At 39.4% G+C, this 21,089-nt stretch overlaps 1 protein-coding gene across 2 annotated transcripts in view; it reads left to right on the forward strand.

The window, feature by feature from the left end:
• The first annotated feature begins 6,449 nt into the window (after positions 1-6,449).
• The window catches only part of ksr1a (kinase suppressor of ras 1a), a 31,448-nt gene continuing 16,808 nt past the window's right edge, over positions 6,450-21,089 (forward strand). For both annotated transcript variants that reach the window (XM_059351842.1, XM_059351843.1), the window contains exons 1-2: positions 6,450-6,949; positions 18,691-18,831. In XM_059351842.1, the coding sequence (XP_059207825.1) occupies positions 6,746-6,949; positions 18,691-18,831 (345 nt within the window). In that variant the 5' untranslated portion in view covers positions 6,450-6,745. The remainder of the gene's footprint in view (positions 6,950-18,690; positions 18,832-21,089) is intronic.

The following is a 21,089-nucleotide window of genomic DNA, read 5'->3' on the forward strand; positions in this document are numbered from 1 at the left end:
GAACAGCTTAACACCTTTTTGTCTGAGGTGGAACAATACATATTAAGTTAAATGTGCAAAGGCAGTTGTGTCTCTTAGATTTCATCACAAAGTTAGGCAATGTTACATCCTACTTTGTGTAATATTCAGCAGAATTGACATCAGTAAAGGTCAGTGAGAAAACACAAGGGGATGAACAAGTACCATTCATTTGAAGATCTTCAGCTGTGTTTACATATCTAATCTATTAAAGTCAAACAGAAGCCTGTAGCATGGCTCCTGCTAGGACAGAGTTCTTTACTACTTTCTCTTCTGTGCCCAAGTCATGATGCCTCTGTCTCTGTTCTGCTGCTGTATGTATGTAGTACAAATAATAAAGGTTAGAAGAGTGTTCCTTAAAGAAAAAAAAAGAAACTTACTTGGCTACTCTGTAGGGTGGAGAGTTCAGCTGAAGTTCACAAGAGGCCTGCTCTGTCCTACTTCCTGTTTTCAGTTTAATGCAATAATATAAAATTGGCAATGGGTATGCTTCGAGATTCTTCTTTTTTTTAATGTCTGAGAAATGAAATGTGTTCATACAGAAGTCTAATGCAAAAGGGAGTAAATTAACTTGTCTAATTAAAAAAAGACCCACATACTGATCAGAGGTTTATGATTGAAGGTGTGTAGACAAATAAAATAAATAACAGTGATTATACTGCACCATGATACCAGTATGATGGCACTCTCCAAAATGCTATGATTAAACAACACACATCTCACTGCACACCAAAACACCAGTTGACATTTAAAGTGTAATCTCTGCTCTCTTCATGAGCAAAGCTGTAAGCAAACATGCCTTGTCAGAACAAACTTGTATTTGCTGCAGACGGCTCAAAGCTTGTTAGAAAAAAGAAATTCCCCTCGAAGTGCCTTAGCGCAAGGCATGACATTATGAGTAACTGCATGACATATTGAATTGAGACCTTGCTCAACCAGTGACTGTTTGCTGCCCTTATGACATGTGGGAAGTGGGAATGGTGACACCAAATTTCCGACAAACTACATTTAGCTGGTGGGTGCTATATACAATTATACAATACAATATATATATATATATATATATATATATATATATATATATATACATATACATAAAGACAATATATTTAGTTTTACCAAAGTGTGAGGGTGATTTTTAAGCGTTGGCAGTGACTTCATAGCTGTGACTTCCCATCATTCATTACATACAACAGTTGCATGTTTCAATCTACGGAAGGAAGCATTTGTAAGATATGTTCCTTTGATATATGCTATGCAAAGCACTATATATATATAAAAAAAATTTTTAAGTTATTTGTAAGAGGGCTTGTGCATAATTCAAATTGATTGTTTTGGAAACGCAGGCCCAGACATGGTCAACATTCATTAAGCTTTTAAAGCACACACTCTAATAATCAAGATATTTTCATTAATCAGGCTAAAAATGACACATTTCTTTTTAAAGTTTGCATACACAGAATAATTTTGATTAGTCAAATATGCTGTGTAGACATTCTACTCTCCCCACTTTTTTTTGCATGCAGCATTAGTTAGCTAATTTAGCAACACAAGAAGCATGAAAGCTATGAAATTAAATGAAAATGATATATTTAAAGATACTTTTCAAAATGTGTATTTTATATTATGCAATATTTGGCCCTGATTTGTTCCCACATAGCCACAATACTGCAGTCAACTGAGTGTTTTATTGCATTTGTAAATCAACACAAGTGTAGTTTATACTGCACTTTTTGCACTGCACAATATTTAATAAAATAAATATGCACAATCGATACGTTCCATTGCATTTGCATACAGACGAGGGCATGCACATTTCTGCTGTATGCTTTTTTTGTTATGCATTGACTAGACTTGCATCAAAATTCTGCATTCAAATGTTGCAGTGAGCCGGGCCAAGTGGTTTTGCAGACTGTAGAACAAAGGCTCCACACCTGAAGGATTGACTTGTAGAAATCCTGGCCAGTAAAGAAGATGGAATCAGACAGTCCACAATCTAATTTAATCTGAAGCCGTGAGCTCCATGCTACGTGTGGTAGCTTGGCTGTCCAATAGTACGTCAGTTTAAACGGCTTAAGGGACCGTCGGGCTGGGAAAGGATCATGTTATCCTCAACTGAGTGAGTCGTGTCAGCAAGCTGTCAAGTGCCTATCTGAACATTGCTCATGCAAATTTTATTTAATATATTGCAAGGACTTTTTGCCTGCATGTTTCACATTATTTATCACCGAACAAAGATCAGTAATCCTTGAGTATCATGTAAGAGGAACTCTTGGAAAGAACTGCAGCTAAAAGAGTGAACACAGAGGAGGAGAAACAAACGGTGAGGCATTAAAATGTTTTTGTTTTTGTTTTGTTTTTAAGTCAGAGATGCTTCTGCTTCTCACATTTCATCTTTTTGTGATATGTCAACAAAATGGTTAAGTAGTCACAGATGTAATCAGTCCTCGTGGTGCAGTTATGCAATAGACTACAAGCCAGACAAATATTAGAGAGGTTTAAATTTTGATTTCCCCTTAAATGGCAACCTTGTACTTGTTAACAGACACATTTCTGTGTCTATAACTAGCATATAGCAACATTCAGTTTCCAGCATTAGCTGCCATCATATTGAAGAAAATGAAACAACACTGATCTATCTCACCTTCTTTGTGTCAGTGCAGTGTCACCTATAAGTTTAAATACACTATCTTAAAGGGGAACATATTCCAAGCCAATAAAAAAGATCTCTTTAAAGCCTTCTTTACACTGATCCCACTTTTGCCACTTAGAAACTTCAGTTTGGAGGCAAAGAAGAGCTGAAATTGGCAGTGCGTTCTGCTGGCATGTCACCATCAAATCTGTGGTGTTAATACAGTAGGACTGAATTTACAAAGTGCTGGACCAACAACAACAAATAGTTTAGGATTCAAACTTGGCTTTGTGTCTGTTTAATTCCATTGTTCTGATGGCTTCAGGCAGATTTACAATTTCATGTTGAATCAGTCTTTGCTTTCCATGTTATTTCAGAGGAGTTTATATTGTTTTAGCTGATTGGTGGACTGATTGGTGCGGTGGTGAAAATAGTTTTCGGATCCAGATTCAGAAAATGCGACGAATGTGAAATTACTCCACTGCAAGTAAAAGTCCTGCAGTCAAAATTACTTCATCAAAATATTCTTGAAGTATCAAAAGTAAAATGTACTCACTATGCAGAATGGTCCCTCAGATTGTTTTATATATTCCAAAAATAATAATAATAATAATGATAATCATCATCATCATCATCATCATTATTATTATTATTATTATTAATATTAATAGTATTATTATTATTATTATTATTATTATTATTATTATTGATGCATTTATATAAGCAGGATTTACATTTTCTCAAGGTAGGGCACATTTTAACTGATAAGTATACCTAAAAGTCTAATCACTTTAAATGTATGATGTTTTTATATGTTAGCTGTCAGCTAAATCATGGTATTTGCTTCAGAATGTAGTGGAGTAGAAGTATACAGTACTTGCATTAATGTACTTAGTCTGTATATAATGTTCCTAAGTTTTATTTTCCTTTTGTTTAATTTGTTAATACTTTTTTTTATATTTGTAGTTAAACTGCTTGTTTACTGTTTAATTTTATTATTATCATTTATTGCTGTCCACTTTGCTGCTATCCACTTTGCTGCTGTTATACTGGAAAAGTCCCCGTTATGGGACTAATACGTGAAAATCTTATCTTATCTTACATTCCAGCACTGACTGTGTGGTATACCAAACACTATGCATGTTTGTATTTTACACTTTGATCCTTATATGTTACTTTGCAAGGCTGCTATCTAGACTGGTGCATGTCTAGCCAGTGTAAGAAGATACAGTATAATTTCCCCTGCAATCAGAAGACAAGAAGAGACGGATAGACAGATGGAGAGAAGGAACACAGGGCTCTATGAGAAGTGACTCACGTTCAATTGTATAATCAGGGTATATTAAAGGAAGGAACATCACACCCTCATTGCAGCAATGAGCCATGTGTACTGTTACTTCATGGTTGTGGAAACCTGCACACTTCTTCCACCCCCATACATTTGATATGTACTGGCCTCATATAAGGACAGGCAGTACACCTTGTTACCTATACTGAAGTTGCAGTGTGTTCCATCTCTGTTAAGATTTATAAAATATCATTTTTGGCTGCTTGCTCTTGCTCTGGCTTGTTGCTTTAGTGTGGAAATAATAAGAGCGTGAGTGGGAGGATTTAGTGATTTTAAGGTTTTAATTTGACCACCTTATTTGTAGTAACTTCTGAGACTTCTGTGGGGTAAGATTATATGAGCCAAACAACAAACTATATGCACTATTAGAGGCCCAGTACTCTAAAGGTGCACAGCACCCTTCCCACACCAAACATCACATCATTGTGCAAAGTGCACAGTCTGCATTTGAATGCAGACCATGTACACTCAACTACATGCAAGTGGAATGTCAACTATGTGGATTGGTGGAATGGGAAGTGGGCTGGACACTGATCACAGATTGTATCTTTGATGAACACATAAAGAACCTGTGGCCTATAAATCAAATCGCTTAAACCTCTATAGGCCTCTTTTTCTCAACACAGAGTATATAGCAGTGCATGGCGCTGGGAGTGAGGTGTAAGGTGGTGATTATTCTTTGGGCCCAAAGCTACTCTTGCATAGCTCTGCCTCCACACTGTGCAATTGTGTTGTACCAGTGAAAGAGAAAGAAGGGTATTCTGGGTGCCAGAATTCCTCATAGCACCCATATAATGCAGAGCCTATCATATTACTTCATAGTACTTTTTATCTGCCTCCATGAAAAGGGTCATTACCAGGGAAGGCATTTTGAATTGTTACAGCAGGAAAAACACAGGTGAAACTAATACATTAATGACTTAGTTACCATTCAACCAGTGCAGCATGAACAACAGGCAGTTTTCAGAGCAGGTATTGTGACTTTTCATAGAAGGAAAACTAGATGTGTACCAATAAAACACAATGAGTTTTATCCCTAAATAATGTATACATTCATACAAAAATGATCCCTCTCAATCATCACTATTTTGATTCCCTAGAAGTTTATGGCATTGTATCTGCCCTCTGTCTATATTTCCTCTTTTCTTTTCATTTAGCTGACATTTTATTTTGTTTCAGTTGACTAAGGTTAGAAAAAAACAGGGTTGGGCTTGAAAATCACTACTTCCGCACTTCCAAGACCTAGGGGTTTATTTTACCCGTCTACTTCATCTTCCACCCACCCTTTGTTCTATTTATATTACATTTATTGCTTATAATATATCTCTCATAATTCACACACATTTGGTTTAAATCAGAGCTAATGGAAAGCCTGGCCTGGTGCGTCTCATACAGATGCTAATGGGTGCCTTGTGTGTTGGTATCTGATGAGCCGGTGTACCAATATGGCATATGCCAAAGGATCCAAACTGAAGCAATCATTCATTTTATTTCATTTTTTTCACCTGCGCTTTCCCTGCTGTTACATGTCATCTGCGATAAAGGGCTATGAGGTGACTAACAAACAGAAAAAGTATTCAGATCCTTAGTTAAGTAGAAGTACTAATACCACACTGTGAAATTACTACACTACAAGTAAAAGTCCTTACTGAAGTAAAAGTACAAAATTATCAGCATCAAAAGCAGGCCTACTTGTGATGCAGAATGGCCCCACTCAGTTTTATGTTGTTTTATACATTTTTGATTTTTAAAAGTAGTATAATTGAATTGTTATAATTGATGCATTTATGTAAGCAGCGTTTTAATTTTCTATATGAGGTTTAATTTTAAAATAATTACTAAATGTATTGTGTTTTTTATGTAATTTGACCTCAAAAGTAACTAATACTGTAGTGGAGTAAAAGTACAATATTTTACCTAAAATGCAGTGGAGTAGAATTATAAAGTTACATAAAATGGAAACGCTCAAGTAAACAAGTACACATACGTTAAAGTTGTACTTAGGTACAATACTTGAGTAAATGTACCTGCTAACAAATACACCTAAATGGAATTCGGCCATCATTAATTTTCTTATTTACACCTGTGCTTTCCCTGCTGTTACATGTCCTTTGTGATAAAGACACCTAAATAGAATGCAGCCATTATTAATTTGAATACACCTGTTTTTCCCTTTTATTGCTTTTGAGATACTGGTGCTATATTTCCATGCAACAATTTAAATGAACCTTCATTTAAAACGTAATCGAGTTAGTGAGGTGAATTTAAGCTACACAACAATAACCGCTCTCTACTTCATTATTATGTGTGAGCACGCGCACGAGAGGGTGGGGGAGGTTGTGATGTATCGTGGAGTACAGTTTTTGTCGCCTGCGTGACTTCATTTCCCAGACTGCACTGCGCCCCATGATGTTCCCAACAGCTGACAGACGGTGAAAGCCTCTGCCAGAGCTGTCGGTGGAAGAGAGTAGCCTGTCGTCGGTAGCCCGTACGGACCGAAAATACAAGTCGAGCACTGCTGGACTTCGGACCGCTTCACAGCCTGGGTTGCCGTCGAGCATCTTCTTTTGATAAAAATTATATATATTTCGTTTTGCATCCTGACTTTTCCTGATTGGGAGCTGCTGGGGACATTTGCTGTCAGCTAACTTCCACAATAGGTCGCTGCGTCGCTGGACTGCTGCATGTGTTTTCTTTTAGCTTAACAGTTTGACTCCAGCCCTTCCAGCCGTGCCCAATGCTGAGGAATGGATAGTGTGTCTGCTAAAGGTGGAAAGATGGTCGAGAGTGATGAACAGAGGGATAGCGGCGGTGGCGCAGCGATGGCCGCACTACATCAATGCGAACTCATCCAGAATATGATTGAAATCTCCATCTCCAGTTTACAGGGGTTACGGACCAAATGCGCCGCGTCCAACGACCTCACACAGCAAGAAATACGCACTTTAGAGGTAAGAGCTTTTCAGATATGTCACAACCCCGTCCTGCAATAGAGAGCAGTCTAGTCAAATTGCGGAGTCATGAAGCCCTCACACTATGTCCGCCTCATATAAGCTGAATATTGGTTGCAAGCGAGGCGCCCTATCACCGAGTGTCAGTGTGCACATTTTGTCGCTTGCAATATACTCCAGGGTCGGTGCATTGAGGTGCACAAGAAATTGTGCAATAATTGTTTCTGCAGAATATTTCTAAATGGTCGAGATATGACAAATGCCTGATCCAGTTATTTGTGTGACCTCTTTCTCTAGGTGGAAATATTTGTCAGGAGCCCCTCGGATAGTTCACAGCACCGTGCTGTGCAGCTGAATCCAGCCTGGCCTAATGGCACACATTCAATAATCTCATAGGCTACTGCTATATTTTATGGTACCGTGTGGCGGCACAGGATTTCGTGTGTGTACAATAGACACGCAGAAAGAGACACAAAAGGAAATGTACGACGTGTTCGATGTGTTTATCTGTGTCCCAGCCATGGGAAGGATGGGTTGATGTACGCGCTGCTTTCCTGCATCTGGATGCAGATTCAGTTCAGTCGTGTTGGGATGACTTGACATTGCTTTGCGCAAGAGCCACGGCTTTTGTAGGGCCTCAGCATATCCTACTATAGTAGGCAGTGTGATAGAGGAGTCATGCTTGAGAGCATGCATGCATCAGCAAAGGATGCAATCAGTATTTTCTGTCTAAAGTCTTCCAATCAGCATCTTGCATATTTAAAAAATGCTCTTGTAAAATTAAGATGCATGTTTTTTTAATGTAATGTTGGCCTTATTTATTTATTTTTCACTATAATCCTTCATTTCTACTATGTGCATTTTGGTGTAATGTCGATAAACGACTTTCATGGTTTTATCTCAGGCCTGCATGTTTCCAGCCAAGGGATGTTTGCAGTCACATATTGTTTTTGTAATATTCTCAGCTGCAAGATGACTGAAGGAATCATGTCATGGAAAGTCCAGCTTCATGTTGTTGGTAACAATGCCATGAGGGGACAACAGGCCCTGCTTCTGCTGAGGAGGGTGATGGAAAGAGGGGGTTGGTGTGGGGGTATAAAAGGCTGATCCAGTACATTTTGATGAGAGATGGAGAAATGGAGCACAAGGTTATTCCCTACAAATGTGAACATGTAGAAGGCAGACTATCGGCTCCAGACATGCTGACATTCTAGAGACATGATAGATTGTAAATGGGTTTTCTAGCTCATGGTTTATTTAAGCGTTATACCTTGGATAAAAGGAATATTCACTCCTGATTGGCTAGAGGCTATCAATTATCCATGTCTGTTTTATTTCTGTATAACGGAACACCCCATGAACAATTGTGCTGTTGCCCCTAAAAACTAATGTTCCAGAAAGCTCCGAGCATTTAGTTTCAGCCACGCAGTAGCCTGGCTGAACTGGTTTTCAAGTGACCTTCAGACTGGTCACAACATTATTTAGTTGCAGAGTTATCTGTATTCTTGTTACTGTCACATTGTTTGCCTCAGCAGGCCAGACAGCAACACAAAATATTTGTATTTTTGATGGTAGTAACAAAAGTCTGCAGGAAAAAGATACACTGTACATTAGAACAAGGGAGATGTGACAAAGCAAGCCTGTGTTTTTTTTAGATGCAGCTTTTTTATTCATTTTCATGATGTCTACAAAATAATTTGGTAGATTCTTAGCTGGCTGGCAGGCATGAGGTGCAAGTTGGCAAGCTACTGTGTGGGAACACATTTTCACAGGCTCAAGCATTAAATGAAGAATTCAAAGTATTAACTGAAATAGAAACCAGACCAGATCAGTCTGTACAATGAGTGAAAAACATAGTCTGCTTTAATCGTTTGCACAAAGAAATATGAAGTCACTGCTTTTCCTGCTTTACATGCTTCAACTCTTCTTCATCCGTTGTCGTGTGTACCTCGTCACTGCGTAGAACAGGACGTGATCTGGCAGAGTACTTCCTGAGGTACGCTGTCTTATAGAAGCATTTTGAACCGGCATTGTTCTACATGACAATGGGCAGGCCATGCTGGGCTCACATGTTTTCTTGAAGGCTATTAAAACTGCTCTGAAATCTCTTTACTGTAGTAAGAGGCCGTTGTGAGGCCCTTAAATTAAAAAGTACAACAAGTGGGTTTAGATTACTTCAAGTTAGCTTTGCTGGTTTGTGGTTCAGCCAGGTTCATTCTATTGCATTTCAAGGACAGAACGAGGAACCTTTCATTTGAAATCCACCACTTCCTGCAAAAGATGATGAGAACCTCAGCTCACTGGCTTTAAGATGCTGCATTGTAAACAGGTATGGTCTGATTTACAGCACATCTAAATGTAAGTTTCAGTGGTAGATTCATGTTTATTTTAGATCATTATTACTTTTATCTAAATGTTCAAACTGTTCCTGCTGTTCAGCCTTACCTTACATTACAAAGAGCATATGTAACTCGTACATAAAGCTGTTTTGAAAGTTCCAGAGTCTAAAGTAAAGATAAAAATGTGATTAACTTGTCTGAGAACCTCATATCAAAACTTTAAGAAACTTATTTTGAAATTTTGGTCTCATTATGCATCAGCAGAACCGTTTAATCGTTGATGAACATGATGTCCGGAAGACCTTTATCGGCTTCAATATCGTTTTTATTGTGATGTGTGGATAATCTTGTTATTCTTGTGGTATCATTACTCAGTTGCGTAAGCCTAAAATCTTCCCTTCGAAAGATGGAATGATATTCAGTTTTAAGTAGATTCTTGTATTCTTGAAACTACTTTCTTGTCATATAAACAGGTGGAGAAGTCACAACTGTTTCAACAGAGAATTTGATCTAAAGAAATTAACAGAGAAGAAATTAATAGGAAATTTCTTAAAATGTAATCAGCTTCTAAGATTAAGTGACTAAGTTCCTGTCTTTCTTATACATTTCCCCTTTTTTTTAAACCCATGTGACATTTTAAACAGAAGTTTTGGAAATGTGGTCTGCCAGCTTCACGGAGGTGCTATCTTTGACTTTTGAGCATCCTGTGAGAGGACAAGAGAAAAGAGTGTCTCATTTATTAATAAGGCACAGACCACTTCATTTGTCAAGCACATAACCTATATTTAAACAACACATAAAACCTCTTTTACGCTTTTCTTCCAATTTCTCTTTTATATTGTTTAAGTTAGAAAAAAGGCGTTTAACTCACACAAAAGCTGGTGATTTGCCGATTTGGTTATCTGGCTCAACGTAACATTCAAATACAGAGTCAAATGTTCATTGCTAAGAACCCTGGAGTCTTTTAACAAGCTTTTAAGTGGAGCTGGCGGGGCACAGGGCGCTGTCTGATCAGCAGTCTTACTTCCTATGACTTTACTGGCACACCATTTTGAAACCGCATTTTGCCATAAGTGTGCACTTTCACTTCTTGCATCGGCTCTCCTTTAGTTTTCATTTGCCACTGGCCTCAAACAGACAGCAGATTCTGGAGTTAATATTAGATTGAGGCTGACTCTAGACACCCTGGTACCAACATGAATTCATACTTTAGCCATCAAGTCAAGTGCTGTATTTTGACCTAAATGCTTCAAAGCTTCAACTGTTGGCTTTAAAATCAATGTCCATCAACCCACTCCTCAAATGCTTTTTCTTTTAGTTAATTAAAGTGTGGGAAATGGAGGTCCTCGTGTCCATGGATGACTATAGATCCAAAGGAAGAAACTGGAAAAATTTTTAAAGGCTACGACCCAGTTTTGTTGAATCCACGGCTTCATACCAACCTGGAAGCATTTCAGATCAGATTTTATTGAGATGGTCAATTTTTTAAAATATTTCTGCTTCTACCATAAGTAAATAAGTTGGCTAATTGGGTTGCGATCAGCTCTGGTGATTGCTCGAACGCAGAGCGGTTACATCTGATGAAATCGATCTGCAGCTGGTAACTGTGGCCTTCAAATATTTGTGGGTAATTATCATTGAAGCCTCAGAGCCTCAAAAATGGACTTCTGGACAGCCCAGGTTTCAGACATGCACAATACTAGGTTTACAAAGGGGTGGAAATTTCTAGAAATGATGGTAATTTATGGGAATTCACTGGAAATTGGGGGTAATTTAAACAAACTGTATCATATCCAATCATAAATATAAACATTTTGTTTTGTCATAAGCCGACATTCATGCAAAATAATACAATGCAAAAACATTTAAACAGATTTATATGTATAAACATGTATATTAAGTTAAATATTTCTCATCCCCCCCTGACCCCACCCATTCAAAAATGAAGTAAAATGCCTTCAGTAGCCTGCAGTAAGCAGTGTGCTGTGTGCATATGATTGAGTGTACTTGCATGAAATGTGGTTGTTTTAGTCAAGATTAAAATTTTATGATATATTTTCCCCAACTATATTTAAGTTCCCTGTTAAAGGCCATCCCTCAATTTTGTTAATTCCCAGTTTATTCCCATTAATTCACATAAATTCCCATTAATTCCCATGGAAAATTTCCAACTTTGAAAATTCCCAGAATTTTCATCCCTACACAAGACATCCAGAAAACTCATCTCTGTTGTGTCTGAACCTTGACCTATTGATGTGAGAGGTGTACGATAACCTTTGCCATGATTTTGAAATTCTAGCGAACACACTGGCGTGCATCTCCCACATCAGTGTCCAGGTGATCACATGTAAACCATTCTGCAGCAGCCAGACATGATAGATGTCATTACTACTAGAGCTTTAACCACCGTTGGGTCAAAGTAGTTGTCGAATTCGAGGTGCAAGCGGGCATTGCTCCCATATCGCACTGGAGGGCCATCAAGAGAGGCTTGAACTCACCTTATACTCTCATTGAGAGAGCTTTATTATTCCACTTGAACCGTGTGTTTTTTCTGCCTTGCCAGTGAGAGGATAATGATACTGGCCTCTCAAATGGAGTGCTAACTGGTACTTCACTTTTCACATGTTAATCCCACTCAGCCTGGTCTCTGCCTCTCATGCTGTCTCTGTGCTACTTTTACTGTAGCTCCTTATGTATTCCTGATTTTGGCTTTATCACATTCACATGCACCGCCTTTAGCAGGTTGTTTTAATTCCAATGTTTGATTCCAAATCAGTCTCCATGATCATCACACTAAGAAACAGTGTTTTGCTATATGCTGTGTTTTTTTTTTTATAACCATATCCAATGTTCTAGATATTTCTTCATTGCTGTAAATCTTTACATAAAAGCAATTCACTGTCTTATCTTTTTTAATCACTGCTCGTGGTAATGATCAGCAAACAGCAAAGCGTCACTCTGTTTTGTCTCCTCATGGTGTTGAAGAGAGTTTGCTGTGTGCTCGTTGTGCGAGCTGTTGTGGCTGCATCTATATTTAGACATCTTTCTTCCTACGCATTTTCAGGGTTGGTTGTTAAATAAGAAAATCAAATGACGCGCAAAGAGCCTGTGCAAGAGGGGAGAGCAGAGAGGAAAGGGGAGGGGAGAATCAAAGCCAATCCGCTGGGCTGCTTCTTATGACATGACAACTGTGTGTGTGTGTGTGTGTGTGTGTGTGTGTGTGTGTGTGTGTGTGTGTGTGTGTGTGTGTGTGTGTGTGTGTGTGTGTGTGTGTGTGTGTGTGTGTGTGTGTGTGTGTGTGTGTGTGTGTGTGTGTGTGTGTGTGTGTGTGTGTGTGTGTGTGTGTGTGTGTGTGTTGGAGGCCTAGGAGAAGACAATGGAGAATGTCGCTCACATGAGGGTATAGAGGAAACACAACTCTAGAGATTGTAGCAATGCCGACCCTGTCTCTGTTTCCTTTTTTGTGATGTAGTCAATAAGAATGGACTTACTTACTTACTCTATTCTTAAACTGACTTAGGGTGAGTTGCATTACATCCTATAATTTTGAGGTCTGCTGTACTTCTTTTGTGGAAGAGGGGCAATTTACTTGTTATAAATCACATGAAACTTAGCATGGCGTGTGGTTATAAATGGTTAAATTTGTTGCACATTTTAGCTATATATATTAACAATGTGCTTGAATAAGGTCCTTTTGACAAACAAGTTTATATCCTGAATTCATCTATTAACTATTATCAGCCATCCCATTAAAGAGTCATACTTTTATATATGTTTTGAGACCGATAGTATAAAATGGGTTTTTCAATTGCCCGATGTCGATATTGAGAGAGCAGGGTGGCCAATGGTTGATTTATAATGCAGTATCATGTAGTTGTTTTTTTTGTTTTTTTGCATAAGATAAAATACAGCGATATAATAATAATAATAATAATAATAATAATGACAAATGAGACTTAAACAACAGCATTTATAAGCTGATGGCTACACCTCTGTGGTTCTGGGAGATAAATAAAATGAATATTGAACATTGTTGGTGTAGTGGACTTTCCTGGTGCGGGCTCAGTGAAATACTGTAATAAATAAATAGAAGGCCTTAGGTATCTCTCTGACTAATCGTCCGACCAAGTAATCGGTCTGCCGCTAATATAAGATGGCCCGACTGAGCCTAAACAAGGCCGTCAGTCTGTCTGTACTTGTGTAGATTGTAGGCAGGAACATAGAATAACCTTGCACAACCTTATCACAGAGAGTTGGAGGCCACTCTATCACCTCGCCCCCCTCCAGCCCGCGCAGGGGTCAACTTGCACTGACTGGTGGTAACAATGATGGAGGAGGGGCAGCCGGCCATTGTCTGGGTCTGTCAAGCATGTATTTTCAGCCCCCCCCAGCTGAAGTCCACTATGTGATCTGGCCTGTGCATAACTAGGTCTGCCTGGAACCATTAGGTTTTGGTCTTTTGACATATTTATCTTTTTTTTTCTCTTTAAATATGTAAATTTAACAGTAATAAAACACCGGTCTGCTCGCCACAGTCTGCTTGCATGATCCTGTAAAAAAGTGACCTTGAATCCAATATTAAAATGCGCCTTAAATTTGCATTATCATCCAGCTGCCACATGTAAAGACAGAGGAGCCTACAGACTGGAACCTAAAATAAATAACTAACGTGTCCCTGCGCTCACATTGCTTCGCGCTTATAGTGATAATACTTTGTGTTATACAGATGTGGTTTTCCCTGAATGCATTGGTCTCATAGATTTAGCAAATGTGTGCCTTTTATTATTAATACTAATAATCATAATTATAATAATCTTTATTTATAGAGCATTTTTCAAAACACACACATTACAAAGTGCTTTACAAAGACAAGTTTAAAAAAGTAATGTTAGTGTAGTAATACCAAGGCTGTCGAAGAAGAAAATGACAATATTCTGTGCAATTAAAAGACAGTTAATGAAAGCTAGTCTCCGCTAGGCTCTCCGATTAAAGTATGTTTTAAGAATAGACTTAAAAGAGATCACTGACTCAGCCCACCTGATTTCCTCGGGTGATGAATGTTGATGAATGATCAATAAATATGACACAAGAAGTAGAAATGCTTCACCGAGCCGAGAAACGTGAGCATTTCCAGTCTGAGAAAAAAGAACTGACCTTCCTGTGCAAATATCATTTTCTGGGATTGTTGCTCAGTTCTCAGACAGGCCATGCTATCCTTGGCAGGTGCACCAAAAGTGGCTGTGTCAGCAAGAGCCTTGAGAAAACAATTGGAGCAGTGGGATCTGCTCTCCGAGTCTGCTGTGTCAGGCAGGCCGCTGCTGGGACTCCTCTCTCCCCTCTCTGGTGGCCGACACACTGGCTGTCACTCATCTCCTCACAGCATTAGGCCGTTGCCATGGTGTTGTTTAGCCCTACTGACAGGTGGGCTCTGACGGCGTTTCTCCTCCCCCTCCCCCGTCCCCCTACCTCCTCCTCCTTCTCCCACCTCCAGGCCACACGTCAAATGCTGCTTTCTCCACTCTGCACCAAAAATAATATTCTAGGTGTCATTATCTCTTAGTTTCTTGATATGTCCTACACACACACACACACACATATCTGTATTGATGAGGGGACTTGTGTAACTCTATCCTTATTTATTTAGGATGCTGATAGGTAAAGTGAATGCTCTGTGTGTGTGACTGGAGATAAAGATGTTGTTCATGTGTTGTTGCTGCTGCACTAATTGTCCTGTGGAGACACAAGATAACATTTGTACGTCGAGATGTATTGTGTCTGAGCTCTCTGTTTCACATGTATGGGGAAAATCCCACTGAAATGTTGCTGACGACTCAGAAGAGGGGTTGCTAGGTAACATGACGTCACAGGACTGCACTAGTGTATAGGGGGGTGAAGCAGGAGGCTAGCTCATTAGCCACAAGGCCTCTCACTGCTATCTGGGCTAGTCCACATCTCCAGAAACACTAAATTTACACTAATTTGTGAGGATCTGTAATTTAGAAAAAATATATCACAGCTTCATGTTTTTCAGTCTACTTGGTATATATGCTTGTCTACCAATATGTTTGCATGTGTATATACAGTGGCAAAAAGCATGTGAACTCTTTGAAATGACCTAGTTTTCTGCATTAATGTGTCATAAAATGTGATCTGATTGGCATCAAAATCCCAAGTAGCCTAACACAGAAAAGTAGACAAACAGTGTGCTTAACTAGGCCTGTCACAATAATTAATATATCGACTAATCATTCGATATATACAATTGACACGATTGTTTTTGTGGACTCCATAATTGTTGTTTACATGCATGTTTGTTTACATAAGCCATCAACATTTTCACCAGTTACGTTGCTTCTGTCCCCCTCCTGTCTCTCAGCCTTCTCTCTGCGGGAGGCGGGGCTCACACACACACACACACACACACAGTGCGGACGCTAGTTAGATGAAGCATAGTGATTGTGTTACTCAAAGTTAAGTTTCCCGATGGCTGCGCAACTCCAGAAAGTTTGGTGAAATAAATGGAATTGGTGCCAAAGCCAGTGTGGAGTGGGAACATTTCGGATTTCACGTTTCAGCTCAGCAGCGGCACAACAAGCACAGCCACTAACTGCACAGCAGCTGCCGCTGACTGTAAACAACCAGCATGCTAACTGTACACAAAGTGTCCGCCGCTGATCGTAAATTAACCGGCATCGCTAACTGTACACAGAGTATCCGGTGCTTGTTGTAAACAAATGGAGGTCATTAAGTGAACTTGTACTGCTGCAGCACATACACACTGTAGTGCTACAGCGCTAACTGTGTAGCTGATTAGCACACAGACTGCCCTGCCCACGCCACCCTAATAGGGGACGCATCATAATGCAGACTTTTTGTGCATTTTTAGTAATGCAGCAAATGTTTGACAGGCAGTAGAAATTGCCAAAAAATCTCTGAAATAGCTGTTTACATAGTTTTTTTTATAATATATGATATATCAGGCTCTGTTGCCAGAAATAAAATAAGATAATGAGTTGCAAATATGGATGGGAATTGATAAGATTTAATAAGACAGTGGCATTATTGATTTGGATTTGGATTCTTTATGCTGCCTTGGTTGATTCCTGATAAATGTTCTGTGGTGAAAAAGTAGGTTTTTAGTGTCAGTGCAACTGTTTTATTGCCTGAACACAATGAAGATGAAATGAGAGGATATTTGTACAGTGTTTGTTTTTATGTAGATTTTCTTAGCCAAACAAGAACATGTAGGAATTTAAGCCCACGTTGCTTGACATATTTCTGATGTTTCCCTTATTTGATCATTTTACAGACACTACAAGCAGAGCTGTTGTTATCTTTCAGACTTTGGGCCCTTCTTCCTCTCTATCATGACTCCCATCGTGCAAGTTTCTAGCAGCATACATGCATGAGATTGCTCATTGTCTTGCAATGCACAAGTGTCAAAAAACATGCCGTAGTAATAAAATTAATTGATATGTTTTAAGGCATATATGATTGAGGTAGATTGGACAATTTATAACCAGTTCTCAACTGGAACCGGTTCTTGATTTTAAATAAGCAAATATATACAATGCAAGAATCAGGTCATTATCAAAGGGGGGAACAAGCTGCTCAGCTGTGAAATGCATAGAAATAAAGGAACATCCAGCCTCACAGATATTTTGGAAAAAGCAGAGCAAGTCACAGCCAACACCACTTTATATGTTAGACTTTTACACCTTTTTGAGAAAAATATGTGTATGCATTGACATGTAAATTCTGGACCAATCAGCTTTCATACCATGGTCGATGCTTGTAATTTCTAAGAACACCACTTTTTTTTATCAGTTACATTCAATAATTCACGCTGTTTTATTATTTTATAATGCTCTGAGTGCAACTGATAATAGTTGAGTAATTATAGAGCTGAAAAGCTGCAGTGAGAGTCGACACGGAGAGCATTTACTTCCTTTCCATCCTCTTTCATCTCTGTGGCCCTCAGTCGAGATGCTTTTGTTAGCTGCCATGAAGCAGCCTTTTTACATCCCAAGGCCACACTCTCTGAGAGCAGCGTGGCTGTGTGAGTTTCTGTCTGCGCGGCGAGTGGATGTGTTGTGGAGGAATTTGAATGAGCAGAGAAAGACGCGCACTCCTCATTGTTGCTCAGGCACTCGAGAGGTGCGTGGCGGGTCGAGAGCTAGCTGGTGTTGCACAGCTCATCTGAAGGTGCTGCCTGCTGTAATGGACTCTTACAGATAGACTGCGAGATAAGGAGACACACTATACGGCCGTGCTGAGCTGCACAACGCGGGCCGATGCAAGCCAATACCATGGTGTTCATTGTGATACTTACTCACAGGACCACTGCACTTGACATTGGCTTTGAAAGCGTTGGGGTAAAGTCTCACAGCTTTATATTTCTTTGAATATGAGTCTTTTGAGACTGTGACAGGTCTGGCTTGCGATAACTGCTAATATTAAGTCATGCGCTCCACTTAATGAGACATTACAGTACTTTTTTTTCATTAAAGTGCTGATTAACAGATGCAAGCCTCAAGAGGTAGATCGTAGAGGGGGTTAACGTGCGTCGGTATGCTTCTACCTTGAGCGCCAGATGAGCGTTTGTTCTTGTTCTTTCTTCTTCATTTGCTCCCCTGCTTCATCAGCAGCCACCAGAATGTGGAGACATCGGGGACAGTCTCTGGAGAGGACAAGAAGACACGAGTGGAAGGAAGGCAATGATTCCTCGTAGCTTTGTCCTCAACCGGCTCACACATGAATATTTTTATGTAATTTGTGACAGAAGGTGCGATTCAGCACCATGTTTTTCTAAGAGCTGGTGATGAAAAGAGAGGACAGTGCCTCTGAAACTCACTGGAAAATTGACTGGTCATATGGCACTTTCTTCCGTCATTATGTCACCGAGCTGCTTCCCTGTTCCAAATACACTTGTTTGCTGTGCCAGCACCGCAGATGCTCTCATTAGATGACCAGCTCATTGTTCCTCTGTATGATAATAGCTGTTTATATCTAATTAACTGTCTTGTACGCTGGGGGCACTGGGAAATTGGGTTAAACCAACAGTAGAATTGTTACTGCAGGTACATTGAGCTAAGAATAGAAAAACGGTATGCATCAGGTTAACCTTTTATCATAAAATGTGGTAGTTTGTATCAGTTGGCTCTTTATAATGTCACTTTTGCAACACCTACTGTTACTGCTCCAAAGAATTGCTTATTATATGTGGTACTCCAGTCACAATAAAACACACATACTGCAGCATTTCTGTGTCACCTGGCACAGAAATCCACTGTTAAAACAGAGGTGTGACAGTGAAGGCCTGCTCCTTAGCTGTAGCTCCTGTGAATCTCCCCTCTAACCTGCCCCTCCCATCTGCACTGTGTTCTCTATTGCTCCCTGCAGGTGAAGCTGATGAAATACATCTGTAAACAGCTGCAGTGCAAGCAGAAAGTGCCAGAGACAGAGAGGCCCGAGGCCCTGGACAGCTACCCGCACTTACGGGACTGGCTACGCACCATCAACCTGCGACCGGAGCTTATCGAGGTAGGCCTCGTTGTTTTGTGTGAATACCAGTCTCTCTGGCTCTCTGGTTGGGTGGCTGTGTCTGTGTCACATATATATGGATTGAGTGTGTGTACTCAGTCCCTGCTCACAAGTGCATGAGGAATACTTGACCAGTGACCATCAAAATCTTTCTTAAGCGCCATATTTTATGATCAAGCTGCAAACGGTGGCACCAAATCTGAACTGATTTTTTCCATATTTATTACAAGGCAGTATATCAAGCATGTTTTATTAGACTAATATGGCCAGGACAGTGACTACTCACTAACACCAAGACAAGATAAACTTGTCCTTCTTTATGCAAACTCCTCCTAGTTCCCAGCCTAATGCCATTTATATATCTGGTTCATGTTGGTGAGATTGGAGAGTAGCTACCTTTTTATTCAAATGTATCAGAAATTTCTGCATAATATCACATATATTTTGAAGAAAGGTCTTAAAATATATATGAGCATTGAAAATATATAATGTAAAGTTCTTGTTTTTTCATTTTTCATCAGACACTAGCTGCATATTAACAAATTTATTTGCTCAGTCTATTAAAACTCATCTTTTTTTTAAATTGTTTTAGTATAAAGGCCCTCAGAATTTCTAAATTAGGATGATTATGTTTTCTGTAGAGGAGATAAAGACTGTATGGTAATTTTAGGTAGAACAGCAAATGATAAATGTAACCTCATCTTTTGTCACTGCCAGTGAATAATCTGACCTGACATCATTTTGGCGAACAGAAATAACATAGATCATTCCTACAGAAAAAAAACCCTTCATTGATACATTTGATCATAACTATAAACAAAAAAATCTGTGTATAGCGAGGGCATGGTTGAGTGAGTGAACTACAGACAGAGAGAGTTGGTGGATGCCCTCAGAGCAGACAGGTGTGGGCGATCAGGTCAGAGAGGAAATTGGCAGTAAAGATGTCTGGTAGCAGAACATGCACATTGTAGGTTTCATCTGAATAAATGCTGCAGCTCTGCAGCAACAATGTTACTGACAGCAGACAATTAAAATTCACTGTCTTTTTTAAAATTACAATAATAAGATAAAAAGAAGAATATAGAGGAAAATAAGGTACTTACCAAATTATAATGCCAATATTGTGTTCTGTTCTCTTGTATCTTATAACTCTTATTGCATCCACTATTACAGTTATCATTGTATTGCTGTTATTATGATGTGCTTGTACTTAGGGTATTGAAGTTTTGTCATGAGCAGTTAAGGTGCTATTTACTGCGACTTTGTCTCCTGGATCAGCACCTCTCCTGACACCAGCATCTAAAAACTAGCTGTGCCTGCTAGAGCTGCACGACCAGCTGCACCACTAGCTGCTAGAGCTGCATGCCTAGCTGCATGCTTAGCTGCACCACTAGCTGCTAGAGCTGCATGCTTAGCTACACGACTAGCTGCTAGAGCTGCAGTACTAGCTGCATGACTAGCTGCTAGAGCTGCACGACTAGCTGCATGACTAGCTGCTAAAGCTGCACGACTAGCTGCTAGAGCTGCAGTACTAGCTGCACGACTAGCTGCTAGAGCTGCACGACTAGCTGCTAGAGCTGCATGACTAGTTGCACAACTAGCTGCTAGAGCTGCACGATTAGCTGCTAAAGCTGCACGACTGGCTGCACACTAGCCAAGCAAACCTGACGACAAAAATGCATCAAATTTTGCATTACCTTATTTGCCTGTTCAGTGTGATTCTCATTCCACCATGTGATTTGTTTGATTTTGGGTGATTTCCTCCCCTTCCACTGGCTCCCCTTCCTGTAAACTTTTTTTAATCCCTCTCATCTCGGTATGTTTGTATTGTTCTTGTCTTTTTGCCTTTGTTTTGTAACCTATTTGTAACTTGCTTATTTTAAAAAGTCTCCGCTTTGTTATTCTTTAATATGTCCCAAGCTTGTGCACGCTTTTTGTTTTTGTTTTACTGCGTTGTTCCATATCTGATTATTTGTCTTCTGTTCACGGCTTAGTCATATCTGTCATGCTCAGTGCTCTGTTTGCTTTTCAGCTTAAAATCTCACAACCTCCTCTTCAAAGGATTTGAGTTTTTTTATTGCATAGTAAAAGTGCTCATTTGTATGTGTTGTATACTAACTGGGATTTCCCAAAAGATGTAAAGCCGTCATCGCGAGTAGATGACCCATTTAGATCAAACATTATTAGTTTGAGATTTCTACTGTGTGTCTCCTCACTCTATACTATGCAGGCTTGATTATGTAACGGCTAGTCAAAAA

This window comes from Centropristis striata, chromosome 15, assembly GCF_030273125.1.
Source record: "Centropristis striata isolate RG_2023a ecotype Rhode Island chromosome 15, C.striata_1.0, whole genome shotgun sequence".
Lineage (NCBI taxonomy): Eukaryota > Metazoa > Chordata > Actinopteri > Perciformes > Serranidae > Centropristis > Centropristis striata.